Below are 18,041 nucleotides of genomic sequence, written 5' to 3' on the forward strand. Positions count from 1 at the left end.
GAACACACACAGGAGAGAAGCCATATAGCTGTGATCATTGTGGTAAGTGTTTTACTCAGTCAAGCAACCTGGTATCACACCAGAGAACACACACAGGAGAGCAGTCATATAGCTGTGAGCAATGTGGGAAAAGCTTTTCTCAGATAGAACACCTTAAATGACACCAGAGAACACACACAGGAGAGAAACCTTATAGCTGTAATCAGTGTGGGAAGATTTTTGCTCAGTCAAACAGCCTGGTATCACCAGAGAGCACTCACAGGAGACAAACCTTACCACTGCTCTGACTGTAGGAATAACTTTACTTCCCTAAGAAACCTGACAACACCAGATGTGTTCCTCTCTGGACACATGGAAAAAGCAGAAGCAGACATTTCTGAACTCTTAACAGGCCTTTACACCCATGAATGAGTATCAATAATGTGTCACTATTTCTGAACTTTTAACCAACAGGCCTTTACACTAAACTCAACTAGTTTGGTACTGTATATATATATATATATATATATATATATATATATATATATATATATATATATATATATTATTATATACATAAAATTCGACACAAACCTTCAAATAGGTATGTAATGACGCATTATATAAGCTCTTTATAGTGTTTTATTTACATTTTAGTGGCGATAAGGTGATAAGTTGGGACAGATCGAGTGACAAAAAGCTATTTTCCCACACAATATCTCTCCTTCTCACTCTCATGTATTAGTTTCTCTTCCCCACCCGCAATTTTTTTTAAAGACCCGAAGGGGCTCATTGCCTGCTTGAATTATGCAGAAACGGGCTGCGTTTAGGTCATGTAATTTATTTTGTTGGAAAGGGGAGAAATTGTGCTTTACAATGGTATTGACATTACAGTTGATCTGGAAGTATTACGTTTTGGGGCGCTAAAATAAGGGCAATTGTACGGACCAAGGCGATGTACGAGTTTACGTGAGTTTACGTTAGTCAGCCACCTCGGTAGCTTGCTAGACAAAATAGCTGAACCAATAAAGCTCTTTAGACGCTTTAGTGTATATTACATTTACATTACATTTTAGTCATTTAGCAGACGCTCTTATCCAGAGCGACTTACAGTAGAGTGTATACATTTTATTACATTTTTTTTTTTTTACATACTGAGACAAGTATTTCCCTACCGGCCAAACCCTCCCTAACCCGGACGACGCTATGCCAATTGTGCGTCGCCCCACGGACCTCCCGGTTGCGGCCAGCTGCGACAGAGCCTGGGCGCGAACCCAGCCCAGCCTGGGCGCGAACCCAGAGACTCTGGTGGCGCAGCCCTAGACCACTGCGCCACCCGGGAGGCCACTGTGTTTTATTAGCCACTGTGTTTTAAAACTACCTCTATCGTCTAGTTAGTTATCCGATTAAATTTAATATTTACGGTGTTGTTGTTACTATTCAGCTAGCGGACTGGTTAAATTAGCATTAGCCTAGCTAGCTAACATCTCCGACAATGAGTTCACTAAGCTACTCTCCTCCTGCTAAAGAAGAGGGGGTCTGCTGGACGGAGAAAGATGCTCTCGTCAAAAAGGGGGAGGAAGAGGAGGCTGTTACAATACTAAAACAAGTGGAAGGTGAGGCTGTTACCGTGAAAGAAGAAGAGAAAGACGTTTCAGTGAAAGAAGAAGAGAAAGACGTTTCAGTGAAAGAAGAAGAGAAAGCCGTTTCAGTGAAAGAAGAAGAGAAAGACATTTCAGTGAAAGAAGAAGAGAAAGACATTTCAGTGAAAGAAGAAGAGAAAGACGTTTCAGTGAAAGAAGAGAAAGAAGTTTCAGTTAAAGAAGAGAAAGACATTTCAGTGAAAGAAGAAGAGAAAGACGTTTCAGTGAAAGAAGAAGAGAAAGACGTTTCAGTGAAAGAAGAAGAGAAAGATGTTTTAGTTAAAGAAGAGAAAGACATTTCAGTGAAAGAAGAAGAGAAAGATGTTTCAGTGAAAGAAGAAGAGAAAGGCATTTCAGTGAAAGAAGAGGAAGATGTTTCAGTTAAAGAAGAGAAAGACATTTCAGTGAAAGAAGAAGAGAAAGACGTTTCAGTTAAAGAAGAGAAAGACATTTCAGTGAAAGAAGAGAAAGACGTTTCAGTGAAAGAAGAGAAAGACATTTCAGTGAAAGAAGAAGAGAAAGACGTTTCAGTGAAAGAAGAAGAGAAAGACGTTTCAGTGAAAGAAGAAGAGAAAGACGTTTCAGTGAAAGAAGAAGAGAAAGACGTTTCAGTGAAAGAAGAGAAAGACGTTTCAGTGAAAGAAGAGAAAGACATTTCAGTGAAAGAAGAGAAAGACGTTTCAGTGAAAGAAGAGAAAGACATTTCAGTGAAAGAAGAAGAGAAAGACGTTTCAGTGAAAGAAGAAGAGAAAGACGTTTCAGTGAAAGAAGAGAAAGACGTTTCAGTGAAAGAAGAGAAAGACATTTCAGTGAAAGAAGAAGAGAAAGACGTTTCAGTGAAAGAAGAAGAGAAAGACGTTTCAGTGAAAGAAGAAGAGAAAGACGTTTCAGTGAAAGAAGAGAAAGACGTTTCAGTGAAAGAAGAGAAAGACATTTCAGTGAAAGAAGAGAAAGACGTTTCAGTGAAAGAAGAGAAAGACATTTCAGTGAAAGAAGAAGAGAAAGACGTTTCAGTGAAAGAAGAAGAGAAAGACGTTTCAGTGAAAGAAGAGAAAGACGTTTCAGTGAAAGAAGAGAAAGACATTTCAGTGAAAGAAGAAGAGAAAGACGTTTCAGTGAAAGAAGAAGAGAAAGACGTTTCAGTGAAAGAAGAAGAGAAAGACGTTTCAGTGAAAGAAGAGAAAGACGTTTCAGTGAAAGAAGAGAAAGATGTTTCAGTTAAAGAAGAGAAAGACGTTTCAGTTAAAGAAGAGGAAGATATGTTCAGAGTGAAAGAGGAGGAGGATGTTTGTTATGTAATTTAGTAATTAATGTTCATAAATTGCAATTATCTTTTTAGGTCTGAACCCCAGAGGTTGTAAAGTTGTGGTTTAAATGAAACAGACAGAATTCCCATCTCACAATTAGTCAGATACAATTTTATTGGCGAGAGCTCTCCCGTGCATATACAAAAACATTCCTTTTATACTTCTCTCATAACCCAGAGTTATAGCTGGGTCGGTTCAAACATAGGTTAAGGAGTCTCTTTGCTTTCTTTCGGCACGCACATACATTCCTTTCTTCCCCAATGGTTATCATTTTTAATTACCCGTTGTCCATGCTCTAATCCTAATGGTTAAGTTTCTGGGTAGAATTATTGAATCATTTATCTTAAAACTTGATAAAATATTTTAACAATGTTACAGTAAAAGAAGAGGAGGATGCAGTTTTTGGAGTGAAAGAGGAGGAGGACGAAGAGGAGGAAACTGGATATATGGGCCTGATTTCCCAAACGCATCTTAAGGCATCCAATCTTATCTTAAGGCATCCATCTTATGGCTAACGCTGAACTTAGCCATAAGATGGTTTTGAGAAACCGGGCCCTGATTAACAATAGTAAGTACTGTCTTAAATACAGAGGCACAAACTCTGCAGTTGTTGAACTGATGTTTGGTGTTAAAAGGGAAATCTGCAATTGCTACATCTATATTTTGACTCTTAAATTATTTATTTATTGCCATTGATTCTTGAATATAACACATGCCTCATGAGCTTAGTTCAACTGTTGTACCCCATCAGAACCCCAAATAAACTTTTTTTACTCCAATGTTTAGAAACAATGTAAACCAACACTGTATAGCCTCAACATGGTTAAAACTATAATGTTGATATCATGGATGGTCAGTCCTTGCATCCATAGGTCTGTCTATGAATTTGAGAGTAGTTACATTTCTCCAGCCCCATCCATCATCTTACTAGCAAAACAGTGGTGGAATTACAGCTTTGTTATTGTTTCAACTGCAGATTGGTTGATTGCTGTGTGGCTTTTTAAAATGGACAACCTAGTATTTAAACAGAAACAAAATGGCTGCCCAGAGACTTGGTTTGATAAACAGCTGAGGGATGGGGCTGGAGAAATGTAACCACTCTCAAATTCATAGAGAAAGCTATTGTATCAACCTTAACGCAAAACCTAGGGACCTCGTCAAGAAGTTCAGACATCTTGGCATAACAGTTATAAGGTGTTGGCTTGACAGTCACTGGACCCAGGTTTGAGTTAAGCTCAGGGAAACCCCGTGAATTCACTACACTATGAATACAAGGACTGGCCATGCACGAGGTCATGTGCGTAATCAGGTGTGCTTCCTTACTCAACATTGAAAGGAGTGTTTCAAATGAAAGACAATGAATAAATTGACAAAATTGACGGATCTTGTGTCTCCTTATGTTATGCTGGGAAAACAGTTTTCATGGGCACAGAAATCTTAAATCATGTCAGAATTTGCTAAATCCAATGGTTCTAACCGAGAGTCACCTTAACTTTATTGACAACACCCAAATGGATACTGTCATTAACGCGGTTCTTCAATAATTACACATTCTTAATACTGAAGCTATTTAGTTAGTCACGTGTTCAACTATCATCAGCTGATCCAGGAAATCATTTTCTGAATGCCAGTCAAATGACAAACATCACGACATGCAACAACAGCCAAAGTGCTTCTTCATTCATTACTCTGGTAAAGACAGTTATGCTGTGCCTCACGTTGGATCCAACATCCATAACAAATGGATGTTTATATTGTTATTGTCTGCTTGATTTACTGTTGGGTCTCGTTAGTCTGTTTGGACACAGAGATACTTAACGCATAATGTGTAGAGAACTGTTCCTTGATGGATAGGCTGTTGTACAACACACAGAGCTATTTTCCTTTATTCAGGACATTTAGAATGACAACACAATAAAGAGTAGTCTAGTGGGATTATTCACAAAATTATCTGGTGATCAGGTTATGAAATGTCATGACAAAGACATTTTAGTTTACATGTTTCATCTGAAATATTAGATTATTTATAATCCTAGGTCTATGTTATTGTTAGGTGAAGTTATGGGTCCTACAGTAGGTCTATGTTGTTGTTAGGTGGATTTATGGGTCCTACAGTAGGTCTATGTTGTTGTTAGGTGAAGTTATGGGTCCTACAGTAGGTCTATGTTGTTGTTAGGTGAAGTTATGGGTCCTATAGTAGGTCTATGTTATTGTTAGGTGAAGTTATGGGTCCTACAGTAGGTCTATGTTGTTGTTAGGTGAAGTTATGGGTCCTACAGTAGGTCTATAATATTGTTAGGTGAAGTTATGGGTCCTACAGTAGGTCTATATTATTGTTAGGTGAAGTTATGGGTCCTACAGTAGGTCTATATTATTGTTAGGTGAAGTTATGGGCCAATTTGTTAAACACTTAGTTTAAACCCTCATTGTCAGGCTGATGGCAAAGCTAGCCAAAGAGCATTTTACTGGTTGAAGTGTTTAGGTATAAAGCAATTGATTTGCGACAATAACACAAACATATTAAGCAGGTGATTCAAGGCCTACAATTCTAATCCATATTGAATGTGAAATGCCCTTTTAAGCAACCTGGAAATGGAGGCTATTTTTGCTGTCAGCCTATGAGAAATCCCCTGAGTTTTCCCCCACGGTGGTGAATTAGTGAATAGACACAGAGCTTAATATGAGTTTCCTTGAGTAGCACTCCTGATCTTGCGCTGTAATATTCAGAACACATTGTGAAAAACTAAAATCTTTGCTCATCATTTTTGCTCCAGGCAGATATACTACATCCATAACTAGCGGATTCCTCATTAGCAGGGAGGAGTTTTTGCAACCAAATTGCGTGTGCTTTGCCCTCGTGCCGCAATTTGAGCAAACACAGAAAGGGGCCTATATTGGAGACCAAAAGTCGTCTGGCACACTGCTTAGGATTTCAACAACTTGAACAACTTATTTCTAGCCTACAATCATCGATGTTACTACTAATGTGAAAACAAGACAAAATATCACTATTGTTGCTATCTTGACCTTCTTAATTGTCAAATTTAACAGACGTCAATTGTTGTACTACTTCATGGGTATGCTCTGGGCATCACCCTTTACCTCAAACAGAGGAATTCTGCTGTTGATGGCCTTTAACCATCTGTCTGACTTTGTTGTTCACACAGGAGAGATACGGGACTATCATGGATCCTCTGCTAGTTTCAACAGCAAAAAAATAAAGGGAACACTAAAATAACACATCCTAGATCTGAATGAATGAAATATTCTTATTAAATACTTTTTTCTTTACATAGTTGAATGTGCTGACAACAAAATCACACAAAAATTATCAATGGAAATCAAATTTATCAACCCATGGAGGTCTGCATTTGGAGTCACACTCAAAATTAAAGTGGAAAACCACACTACAGGCTGATGCAACTTTGATGTAATGTCCTTAAAACAAGTCAAAATGAGGCTCAGTAGTGTGTGTGGCCTCCACGTGCCTGTATGACCTCCCTACAACGCCTGGGTATGCTCCTGATGAGGTGGCGGATGGTCTCCTGAGGGATCTCCTCCCAGACCTGGACTAAAGCATCCGCCAACTCCTGGACAGTCTGTGGTGCAACGTGGCGTTGGTGGATGGAGCGAGACATGATGTCCCAGATGTGCTCAATTGGATTCAGGTCTGGGGAACGGGCGGGCCAGTCCATAGCATCATTGCCTTCCTCTTGCAGGAACTGCTGACACACTCCAGCCACATGAGGTCTAGCATTGTCTTGCATTAGGAGGAACCCAGGGCCAACCACACCAGCATATGGTCTCACAAGGGGTCTGAGGATCTCATCTTGGTACCTAATGGCAGTAAGGCTACCTCTGGCGGGCCCATGTAGGGCTGTGCGGCCCCCCAAAGAAATGCCACCCCACACCATGACTGACTCACCGCCAAACCGGTCATGCTGGAGGATGTTGCAGGCAGCAGAACGTTCTCCACGGCATCTCCAGACTGTCACGTCTGTCACATGTACTCAGTGTAAAACCTGCTTTCATCTGTGAAGAGCACAGGGCGCCAGTGGCAAAATTGCCAATCTTGGTGTTCTCTTGCAAATGCCAAACTTCCTGCACGGTGTTGGGCTGTAAGCACAACCCCCACCTGTGGACGTCGGGCCCTCATACCACCCTCATGGAGTCTGTTTCTGACCGTTTGAGCAGACACATGCACATTTATGGCCTGCTGGAGGTCATTTTGCAGGGCTCTGGCAGTGCTCCTCCTTGCACAAAGGCGGAGGTAGCGGTCCTGCTGCTGGGTTGTTGCCCTCCTACGGCCTCCTCCACATCTCCTGATGTACTGGCCTGTCTCCTGGTAGCGCCTCCATGCTCTGGACACTACGCTGACAGACACAGCAAACCTTCTTGCCACAGCTCGCATTGATATGCCATCCTGGATGAGCTGCACTACCTGAACCACTTGTGTAGGTTGTAGACTCCGTCTCATGCTACCCCTAGAGTGAAAGCACCGCCATCATTCAAAAGTGACCAAAACATCAGCCAGGAAGCATAGGAACTGAGAAGTGGTCTGTGGTCACCACCTGCACAACCACTCCTTTATTGGGGGTGTCTTGCTAATTGCCTATAATTTCCATCTGTTGTCTATTCCATTTGCACAACAGCATGTGAAATTTATTGTCAATCAGTGTTGCTTCCTAAGTGGACAGTTTGATTTCACAGAAGTGTGATTGACTTGGAGTTACATTGTGTTGTTTAAGTGTTCCCTTTATTTTTTTGAGCAGTGTAGTAAGGTGCGCCTGTAATTGTTTTAAACATGTACCCCATTTTAGAAGTATTGAAAGATGTAAATGTATGATTTGCATTATCCTAGGAACTAACCATGATATAGAAATGGGAAAATATTGTTGATAAACAACTAATTGATTAGGTATGTTTGGGAATAGCATTGTGTGACTGTGATATGAGAGTTGTGTGACTGTGATATGAGAGTTGTGTGACTGTGATATGAGACTTGTGTGACTGAGTGTTAATCTGAAGTTTGGATAGTAACATAGAGATCTATAGTTCCTCACAGAGATCTATAGTTCCTCACAGAGATCTATAGTTCCTCACAAAGATCTATAGTTAATTTTTTGTTCTGCTGGGAGTATGTTTGGAGCTGCTGGAGTAGCTATGGAGAGTCCTTAGTTAGTTAGTTAACGTTAGCCAGTTCAATAACACAAAAGTGAGAACTGCTCTAGATTGGAAACTTACGTTAATTAGAGTGTAAAGCCATGTTGGCTTTATGGAAACGATATACAATATATGGGAAAGAATATAGTTCAGGGAAATAATCCAAACCTAGTTCTGCCTAGTTAGGACATAACGTTAGCTAGATAACGGTACTGTACTGTAGCTCATACAACGACGACGGTCAAACCCGTCTTTCTAATATTTACGTTAATTAGCTATAGTAACGTTATGGAAGCTATACACAGAAAACCATAATTGTCTTCGTTATTCATTAGTATCTTATATTATTATATAAATTATTTCGATACATATTCAGTGCCAAACATCAACCCAACTTAACCTTTTTAACTGTTGTCGCATCCAACAATTAAAAAGTTGGCCACCAGCGTTTTCAGTTGTAATTGCGAAGTTCCCGGAAGAAGTCCATCAACAACGGAGGTTCCTCGATGAACCCACCTTCTAACAAGTTCCTTGAAGAACCTTTTGGGGCTGTTTTTCATTGACCAAGAACCCTACGGTTCTTAGGGGATCTGAGAACAACTCCAGTTGAACCCTTCATTTTTAGAGTGGAGTCTGCTCTATTTACTCTCAGATTCAAACATGCTGATTAGCATCAACGATCAAGTCAGCTGCTGCTGCTCCAATACAGTATGAGATGAGACGGTGAACTGATGTTGAACTGGGCAGTCAGCTGCTGCTGCTCCAATACAGTATGAGGTGAGACGGTGAACTGATGTTGACTGGGCAGTCAGCTGCTGCTGCTCCAATACAGTATGAGGTGAGTCGGTGAACTGATGTTGAACTGGGCAGTCAGCTGCTGCTGCTCCAATACAGTATGAGGTGAGTCGGTGAACTGATGTTGAACTGGGCAGTCAGCTGCTGCTGCTCCAATACTGTATGAGGTGAGACGGTGAACTGATGTTGAACTGGGCAGTCAGCTGCTGCTGCTGCTGCTCCAATACAGTATGAGATGAGACGTTGAACTGGGCAGTCAGCTGCTGCTGCTCCAATACTGTATGAGGTGAGACGGTGAACTGATGTTGAACTGGGCAGTCAGCTGCTGCTGCTCCAATACAGTATGAGATAAGACGTTGAACTGGGCAGTCAGCTGCTGCTGCTCCATTACAGTATGAGGTGAGACGGTAAACTGATGTTGAACTGGGCAGTCAGTCATTCATTCTGTACAATGGGTCTATCAAACCAAATTGAATTTGATCTTACAGTGAAATGTTTACTTCCAAGCCCCTAACCAACAACGCAGTTTAAAAAAAGTACAAATAAGAATAAGAAATAAAAGGAACCAGTAATTAAAGAGCAGAAGTTAAATAACAATATCTAGACTATAAACAGGCGGTACCAGTACAGAGTCAATGTGCGGGGGCACCGGTTAGTCGAGGTAATTGAGGTAATATGTACATGTAGGTAGAGTTATTAAAGTGACTATGCATAGATGATAGCAGAGGGGGGGGGGGGGGGGGGGGCTTCCTCTGACACCGCCTGGTAAAGAGGTCCTGGATGGCAGGAAGCTTGGCCCAAGTGATGTACACACTACCCTCTGTAGTGCCTTGTGGTCGGAGGCAGAGCAGTTGCCATACCAGGCAGGGATGCAACCAGTCAGGATGCTCTCAATGGTGCAGCTGTAGAACCTTTTGAGGATCTGAGGACCCATGCTACATCTTTTCAGTCTCCTGAGGGGGAATAGGTTTTGTCGTGCCCACTTCACGACTGGCTTGGTGTGCTTGGACCATTCTAGTTTGTTAGTGATGTGAACACCAAGGAACTTGAAGCTATCAACCTGCTCCTCTACAGCCCTGTCAATGAGAATGGGGGCGTGCTCGGTCCTCTTTTTCCTGTAGCCCACAATCATCTTCGTCTTGATCACTTTGAGGGAGAGGTTGTTTTCCTAGCACCACACGGCCAGGTCTCTGACCTCCTCCCTATAGGCTGTCTCGTAGTTGTTGGTGATCAGTGTTGTGGCATCGGCAAACTTAATGATGGTGTTGGAGTCGTGCCTGGCCGTGCAGTCATGAGTGAACAGGGAGTACAGGAGGGGGCTGAGCACGCACCCTTGAGGGGCCCCAGAAAGGCGGATGTGTTGTTACCTACCCTTAAAAAACATGAGCTGGCGCACACCCATAAAAATTGTTTGTGTGGAGTTGCTGACTAACGGCGAATAAACTATAAACTATCAAAATAAAGTTGCACACTTCATGTATAAACTCCCAGCAATTTAATGGGTATTTACCAACGTTTTGGCATCACTGTGCCTTCCTCAGGGTGATGTCATGAATACTTGAACCAGGTTATGTAGACAAAACAGTGCAATTAGTGTAACCAATGACAATAGTGAGGGGTGTGTCATATTGATTAAGTTAATGAAAATTAATTAGTGAAACTGTTAAAAAATAGTATATGACATATTAAACATTTTACACTATTGTTGTCATATAGAAACTTCATGACATATTGTACATCATATTAGAATCAACATACATTATTATTCAATTTCACATAAGGATATTTAATATTTTCAAGTTCAGAAATCAGAACCCATCACCTGCTACGTAAAAGAGACAGAAGAATGCACAATGGTCAATGCTATCTGGGATCCTTGGGACATCCCTACCCTAAACCCTACCTTAACCATTTTAAATGTCAACTTCAATGGGCTAGGGACGTCCCAAGGATGTATCTCTACCTGAAAATATATGATCTAAGTGATTGATAGTTGGTATTCACCAGTCATGAACTACTAAAATAGTAATTTTGTCATACAGCATAGACAGCAGCTCTACATGTTATTGACTGACTGATCAATTCATCCTTCCATCCCTCCTCAGCCTTCCTCTACTCTGAAGACCCAGTCAGAGAACTGTTGAGGGACTGGTTAGGAAGAACACTTCTACAGCCAGAGAGGTGAGAGGTCACAGATGGTTTAGATGGTAAATATTTATGTCCCCTTAGCGGGTTATCACGTAAGCAAAAGGTAATATGTTCTATCATCCATGTTCATTTACATTAGTGCAAATTGTCCACTGATATTGGTGCAATTTCTCACCCCCTTTGGCTATATGAAAGTTAATTTTCCCTCAGGCACACACATTTGATCTTTGATATTATGAAGGTAATTTGTGTAGAATGTACTTTTCCCCACATCTCTTTACATTGCTTATGCATATTCAGTGGCCTGACTGCGTCCAGACTATGTCAAAGGCCCATCCTGGTAGATCTGAACCTAATGCAGCTTGGAGTGATCAGATGACAGAAGTCACATTTAGGTGCCAGGTGTAACTGAGGCCATAGGTGCTCCATATCCATTACTTTGAGCGTTGTATATAATATGACTAAATGTGTTTATTTCTGTGTTGCATGGGGAGTCAAGAAATGGAACAGCAAGGCCACAGAACATGACATAAGCAGAGCTGTGGGAGACCACCTCAAGCCTCTGGTAAAAAATCAAATCAAATCAAATTTTATTTGTCACATACACATGGTTAGCAGATGTTAATGCGAGTGTAGCGAAATGCTTGGTAGAGCCGGGGGTGGTGTTGGTGATACTAAACGTACATACCATGCACTCTTTTGACATAGTGGAAGATATACTGAATTTATACTGTTTTTCATACTAAGATGGACCAAGATACGTGTTGCTTTTGCACATATTTGGTCATTGGTTTAGCAAGAGTCTGTTGATTGGTTGGTCATTGGGTTAATTTGTTTTGCAATATGTTCAAATCAAGCTTTATTTAAACAGCACATTTCAGACATGGATGCAACACAATGGCTTCACAGGAATAAACAAATATTTACCACAACATACATAAGAGGATAAAAAACAGAAGATTAACAACTGAAAGACTAATGAGCATTCTAAGGAAATGCCATAATACATTGATTAAAATATTAACAATTGGATACAATATCCAACCCAAAATATAAGATTGTTTTACTACATTGTTTGTTGTTACGTTCCCCATCAAGAAAACCAGAAATGTCCCTTAAATAGATAGCTGTTTATCTTGTCAGCTCCGGGATTAGATCCAGCAACCTTTTGGTTACTGGCCCAACGCTCTAACCACTAGGCTACCTGCCACTACTGAAGAAGCACGACTCAAATCACCTCATATTTCAAACATCCAACCTGACAAAAGATACATGTTTTTATTATTCCATGCTGCACCATACCATGGGACGGTTGAGCTAGCGTAGGCTAATGCGATTAGCATGAGGTTGTAAGTAACAAGAACATTTCCCAGGACATAGACACATCTGATATTGGCAGAAAGCTTAAATTCTTGTTAATCTAACCGCAATGTCCAATTTACAGTAGCTATTACAGTGAAAGAATACCATGCTATTGTTTGAGGTGAGTGCATAATTTTGAACATGAAACGTTATTAATAAACATATTAGCCACATTTGTGCAGTCTTGATTATTATTTTTTTAAACAGAAATGCAATGGTTCATTGGATCAGTCTCAAACTTGTCTTGCATATCAAAAGAAGATGGTACAAAAAAAATACAAAAGAACGGTTGTTTTTTTCTTTGCATTTTCTTTTACCAGATCTATTCTGTTATATTCTCCTACATTCCTTTCACATTTCGACAAAGTTAAAAGTATTTCCTTTCAATTAGTAGCACAAATATGCATATCCTTGATTCAGGGCCTGAGCTACAGGCAGTTAGTTTTGGGTCATTTTAGGTCAAAATTGAAAAAAGGGGCGTATCCTTAACAGGTTTTAACCTGCCGTGGACAAGGTAAAAATCTGTCATTCTAAGCAAGGCAGTTAACTCGCCGTGGACGTCGATTAAGGCAACGCCACGCACCTCTCTGATTCAGAGGGGTTGGGTTAAATGTGGAAGACGCATTCAGTTGTACAATTCACCCCTGAAGACAATTAGCATTTGAGTTTTGTCAAGAAATACTGGAGTGACGTAATAAAATGGATTATTGGCCAATTTATTTTTCTGCGTCCATGTGTATAGGCTGCAAGTACGTTGAAAATAAGTTGTTTTCAAGTCACTGACAAAACGACATCTTTCCAACTAAAACCGAACGTATATTGGACGTCTTGTCAACAACATCTTGCTATTTTGGTGGGATAGCCCAAATGTCAAAACACAGTTTTAACGTGTTCAAATCAATAACCAATATGCAGAAACAGTTTGTGATATATAGAAACCCTAAATATAAAATGTACTATCTACACAAACATCTGCACAATAGTAATCATATTACAATATATATAAAGATATATTTTACCTCACTGGTTAGACGACAACCTGCAGAAGACAGTCAGCTACATTTTGGAGTGATACATTTAAATTTAGGGGTCGCTAAACAAAGGAACACAACACTTATTTGTCATCACTCATCTATATCATGTTGAAATCAAATGTGCCGAGGGAGATGAGGTTGCACATTCTGTTAAAACTAACAGCTCAAAGACCACACGGAATCTGGGAATAATGTGTACATCACTGGTTAAAGGACAACTTGTAGAAAACAGCAAGCTACATTTTGAAGTATTGCATTTTGATTCAAGTGGGTCACCAACGCGGTAAGTGTAACACAACTCTAACGAATCTTTTTTTGTTAGTCACTTTTTGTTAAATCACATAAATAGTACTCTTTCAAATCAGAGCTTGGATTTTCCCCTGAGGCTAATATCCATATCATGCTGAAATCAATTGATAAGGGGGCAAACGTTTAGGCTTCTACATTGTGACATTATTCAAATAGTCCTACTATAATGTTAAAACATTCTACATTGTGACATTATTTCATTGATATCATGAAACAACTTCTTCATGTAATTTCTGATGTTTAGTCAGAGATCTTTTATAATAGTATCTCTTGTCACATTGATCACAGCTAAAAGACTGCTCTCCTGTGTGTGTCCTTTGGTGCACAATCAGATTGCTAGATGTAGTATAACTCCTCCCACATTCACCACAGCTATAAGGTTTATTTCCTGTGTGTGTTCTCTGGTGTTTAGCGAGAGGGCCAGATGAAACAAAACTCTTCCCACATTGATCACAGCTATAAGGTTTCTCTCCTGTGTGTCTTCTCTGGTGTACAGTCAGATGGCTAGATGTAGTAAAACTCTTCACACATTGAGCACAGCTATAAGGCTTCTCTCCCGTGTGTGTTCTCTGGTGTATCATCAAATTTTGAGATGTACCAAAACGCTTCCCACATTGATCACAGCTATAAGATTTCTCTCCTGTGTGTGTTCTTTGGTGTGATATCAGGTTGCTAGATGTAACAAAACAATTCCCACATTGAGCACAGCTATAAGGTTTCTCTCCAGTGTGTATTTTCTGGTGTGATTTCAGGCAGCTTGACTGAGTAAAACTCTTCCCACATTGATCACAGCTAAAAGGTTTCTCTCCTGTGTGTGTTCTCTGGTGCAGCTTCAAAGTCTGTGATGTTGAAAAGCTTTTCCCACAATCTGAACAGTGGTGAGGCTTCTCTCCTGTGTGTACTCGCTGGTGTATTTTAAGTTCTGATGAATCTTTGCAACGTTTCCCACAGTCAGAGCAGCGATGAGATTTCTCTCCAGTGTGAATTTTCAGATGTACTTTCAGTGAATTTGATCTTGAGAAAAGTTTCCCGCAGTCAGAGCAGCAGTAAGGTTTCTCTCCTGTGTGTACTCGCTGGTGTATTTTAAGTTCTGATAAGGATTTGCAATCTTTCCCACAGTCAGAGCAGCAGATAGATATCTTTCCTGTGGGTCTCTGCTGGTGTTTCTTGAGGTGTTCTGATGTGGACAGACTCTGCTCTGCCTCGTCAGCATCATGATGTTGTTGAGGCTCTCCAGAGGATCCACGATAGTCACTTCTCTCTCCTGTGTGAACAACAAAGTCAGACAGATGGTTAAAGGCCCACAACAGCGGAAATCCACTGTTTCTTTTAGGTAAAAGCCCAGAGCATACCCATGAACTTGTACAACAACTGAAGTCTGTTCAATTATTTGACAATTGTCTTAATACAGTCAAGTGAGCAACAAGTCATATTTTGTCTTGTTTTCACATTAGTAGTAACATCGATGATTGTTGGCTAGAAATAAGTTATTAAACTTGTTGAAATCCTAAGCAGTGTGCCAGACGACTTTTGGTCTCCAACACAGGACCCTTTCTGTGTTTAACAAAATTGCGTCAGGAGGGCAATGCTAACGAAATATGGTTGTCGAAATGCCTCCATTTAATGCAGAAGTTTTCGTTTTTCACAATGTATTCTGAATATTACAGCACACTATCGATCTGTAGGACCCATAACTTCACCTAACAACAACATAGACCTACTGTAGGACCCATAACTTCACCTAACAACAACAGACACTATAAATAATGGACAATAAAATATCTATGTCATGACATTTCATAACCTGATCAATTGTGTGAATAATCCCACTAGGCTACTCTAATGTGTTGTCATTCTAAATGTCCTGAATAAAGGAAAATAGCTCTGTGTGTTGTACAACAGCCTATCCATCAAGGAACAGTTCTCTACACATTATGAGCTAAGTATCTCTGTGTCCAAACAGACTAATGAGACCCTACTATAAATAAAGCAGACAATAACACATTATAAACATCAATTTGTTAGGGATGTTGGATCCAACATGGAGCACGGCATAACTGTCTTTACCAGAGTAATGAATGAAGAAGCACTTTGGTTGTTGTTGCATGCCGTGATGTTTGTCATGTGACTGTCATTCAGAAAATGATTTCCTAGATCAGCTGATGATACTTGAACATGTAACTGTAACTAAACAGCTACAGTATTAAGAATTATGTGTAATTATTGAAGAACTGCGTTAATGACAGTATCGATTTGGGTGTTAAGGTTAAGTTGAGGTGACTCTGAAATTATTTAGGATTTCTGTGCCCATGAAAACTGTTTTCCCAGCGTAATATAAGGGGACACTAAATGTTACGTAGGTAGAGTGCATTTCAGAGATCTGAATACAAAAACCTGTACTAACAGGGCAATAATCTAAACCACAAGGCCAAATCTACACTGGAGGAGCTTACCAAGATGACATTGAATGTTCCTGAGTGGCCTAGTTACAGTTTGGACTTAAATCGTCTTGAAAGTCTATGGCAAGACTTGAAAATGGCTTTCTTGCAATGATCAACAACCAACTTGACAGAACATGAAGGATTTTAAAAAGAATAATGAATATTCACATGAAGATCAGTCGCCTATTGGATGACATTACGACTTCCCATCAAGCCAACTCCTTGAATACCTTACTATGACATCACTCCTGGGGCAGCAGGTAGCCTAGTGGTTAGAGCATTGGACTTGTAACCGAAAGGTTGCAAGATTGAATCCCCGAGCTGACAAGGTAAAAATCTGTCGTTCTGCTCCTGAACAAGGCAGTTAACCCACTGTTCCTAGGCCGTCATTGAAAATAAGATTTTTTTCTTATCTGACATGCCTAGTTAAATAAAGGTAAAATAAAATAAAAACTCACTCCTTCAAGTTTGCAGTTGTCTAAAAAAACACTATTTTGCTCAAAACATTTATTTGTTTCCCTTTAGTGTGTTTATACTTTACTGTATTTATATTTCACTTTTCAACAGAAAACGTTTTTTTTTTTTAAATCACTGGAGGACGTCATGAACAATTCATATAGTACAAAAACATATTCAAGTGTAGAATGCCCTTTTAAAAATCACACATTAGATCAACAACTGAAGAGTTTGTGTCCCTGTTTTATAAGATAGTACTCACTGTATTTACTGGTCAGATCGATGTCCCTGTTTTATTAGATAGTACTCACTGTATTTACTGGTCAGATCAATGTCCCTGTTTTATTAGATAGTACTCACTGTATTTACTGGTGTCAATCAGATCAATGTCCCTGTTTTATAAGATAGTACTCACTGTATTTACTGGTGTTAAACAGTTCTCCAGTCTTCTCTTCTTCGTCATCCTCTAATGTGACAGTAATCTCGCCCTCTTCATCCTTCATTCCAAAAACGTCTTCATCTTCTTTCACTTCATCCTCCACTTCAAAAACTGCATCTTCCTCCTTTTCTTTCACTGTAACATCCTCCTCCTCCTCTTTCACTCTGAAGGCGTCTTTCTCTTCTTCTTTCACAGTAACAGCCTCACCTTCTACTTGTTTTTGTATTGTAACATCCTCCTCTTTCACCAGAGCTTCTTTCTCCGTCCAGCAGACCTCTTCTTTAGCAGGAGGAGAGTAGCTTAGTGAACTCATGGTCGGGGATAACAGCTAGCTAGCATTAGCGACTAGACTAGTGCTAACTTAACCAGCCAGCTAGTTGACTTACACTGTAAATATTAAATGGGGTAGCTAGTTGTTTCCACGTCAGTATATGTAAATCATAGTGGCAATTAAACCACGAAATTATCTAAACAACTTGAATGTTCCGACTTTGTTGGATAGCAAGCTACAGAGGTGGCTGCAGTTGTTGAAGAAGCGTTCCGTCCACTAGATTATACGTCACACTATAAACATCGCATGAAATACACATATCGCCATCTGCTGTCTGGAGTGAGTTAACGCAGTTGAGGAGGGAAAACTTATTTTCTTCTTCATTGAATTATAATATTATAAAGCAGTTTAGGGAAACGTTTTTCTCTCTCCATTAAATATGAATATTATATCAACACGTACAAAGAGCAACAAGTGTTGTTTGATTAGTTCAGATGTTTTTTATGAGAATTTAAAACAAACTCTACATCTACTCCACATCTGTATTTCTGATCCAGTCAAATAACTAGATATCAAAATAAGCACCTAGTTATTGATACCCTTGATAAAGATGAGCAAATTGTATGAATAAAATAAATAAATAAACTTTACCCACTACCAGGATATTTTTGCCCAAAACCTGGTTACCTCTCTG

At 39.8% G+C, this 18,041-nt stretch overlaps 1 protein-coding gene across 1 annotated transcript; it reads right to left on the reverse strand.

The window, feature by feature from the left end:
- Positions 1-10,469: 10,469 nt before the first annotated feature.
- LOC129824358 (zinc finger protein 501-like) lies at positions 10,470-17,608 on the reverse strand. The gene is made up of 2 exons (XM_055883949.1): positions 17,053-17,608; positions 10,470-15,004 (listed from the first exon to the last, which is right to left on the reverse strand). Exons 1-2 carry the CDS (start codon positions 17,387-17,389, stop codon positions 13,947-13,949), a joined length of 1,395 nt encoding a protein of 464 aa, XP_055739924.1. The 5' UTR covers positions 17,390-17,608; the 3' UTR covers positions 10,470-13,946.
- Positions 17,609-18,041: the final 433 nt, after the last annotated feature.

Source organism: Salvelinus fontinalis, chromosome 26 (assembly GCF_029448725.1).
Source record: "Salvelinus fontinalis isolate EN_2023a chromosome 26, ASM2944872v1, whole genome shotgun sequence".
NCBI classification, from domain to species: domain Eukaryota; kingdom Metazoa; phylum Chordata; class Actinopteri; order Salmoniformes; family Salmonidae; genus Salvelinus; species Salvelinus fontinalis.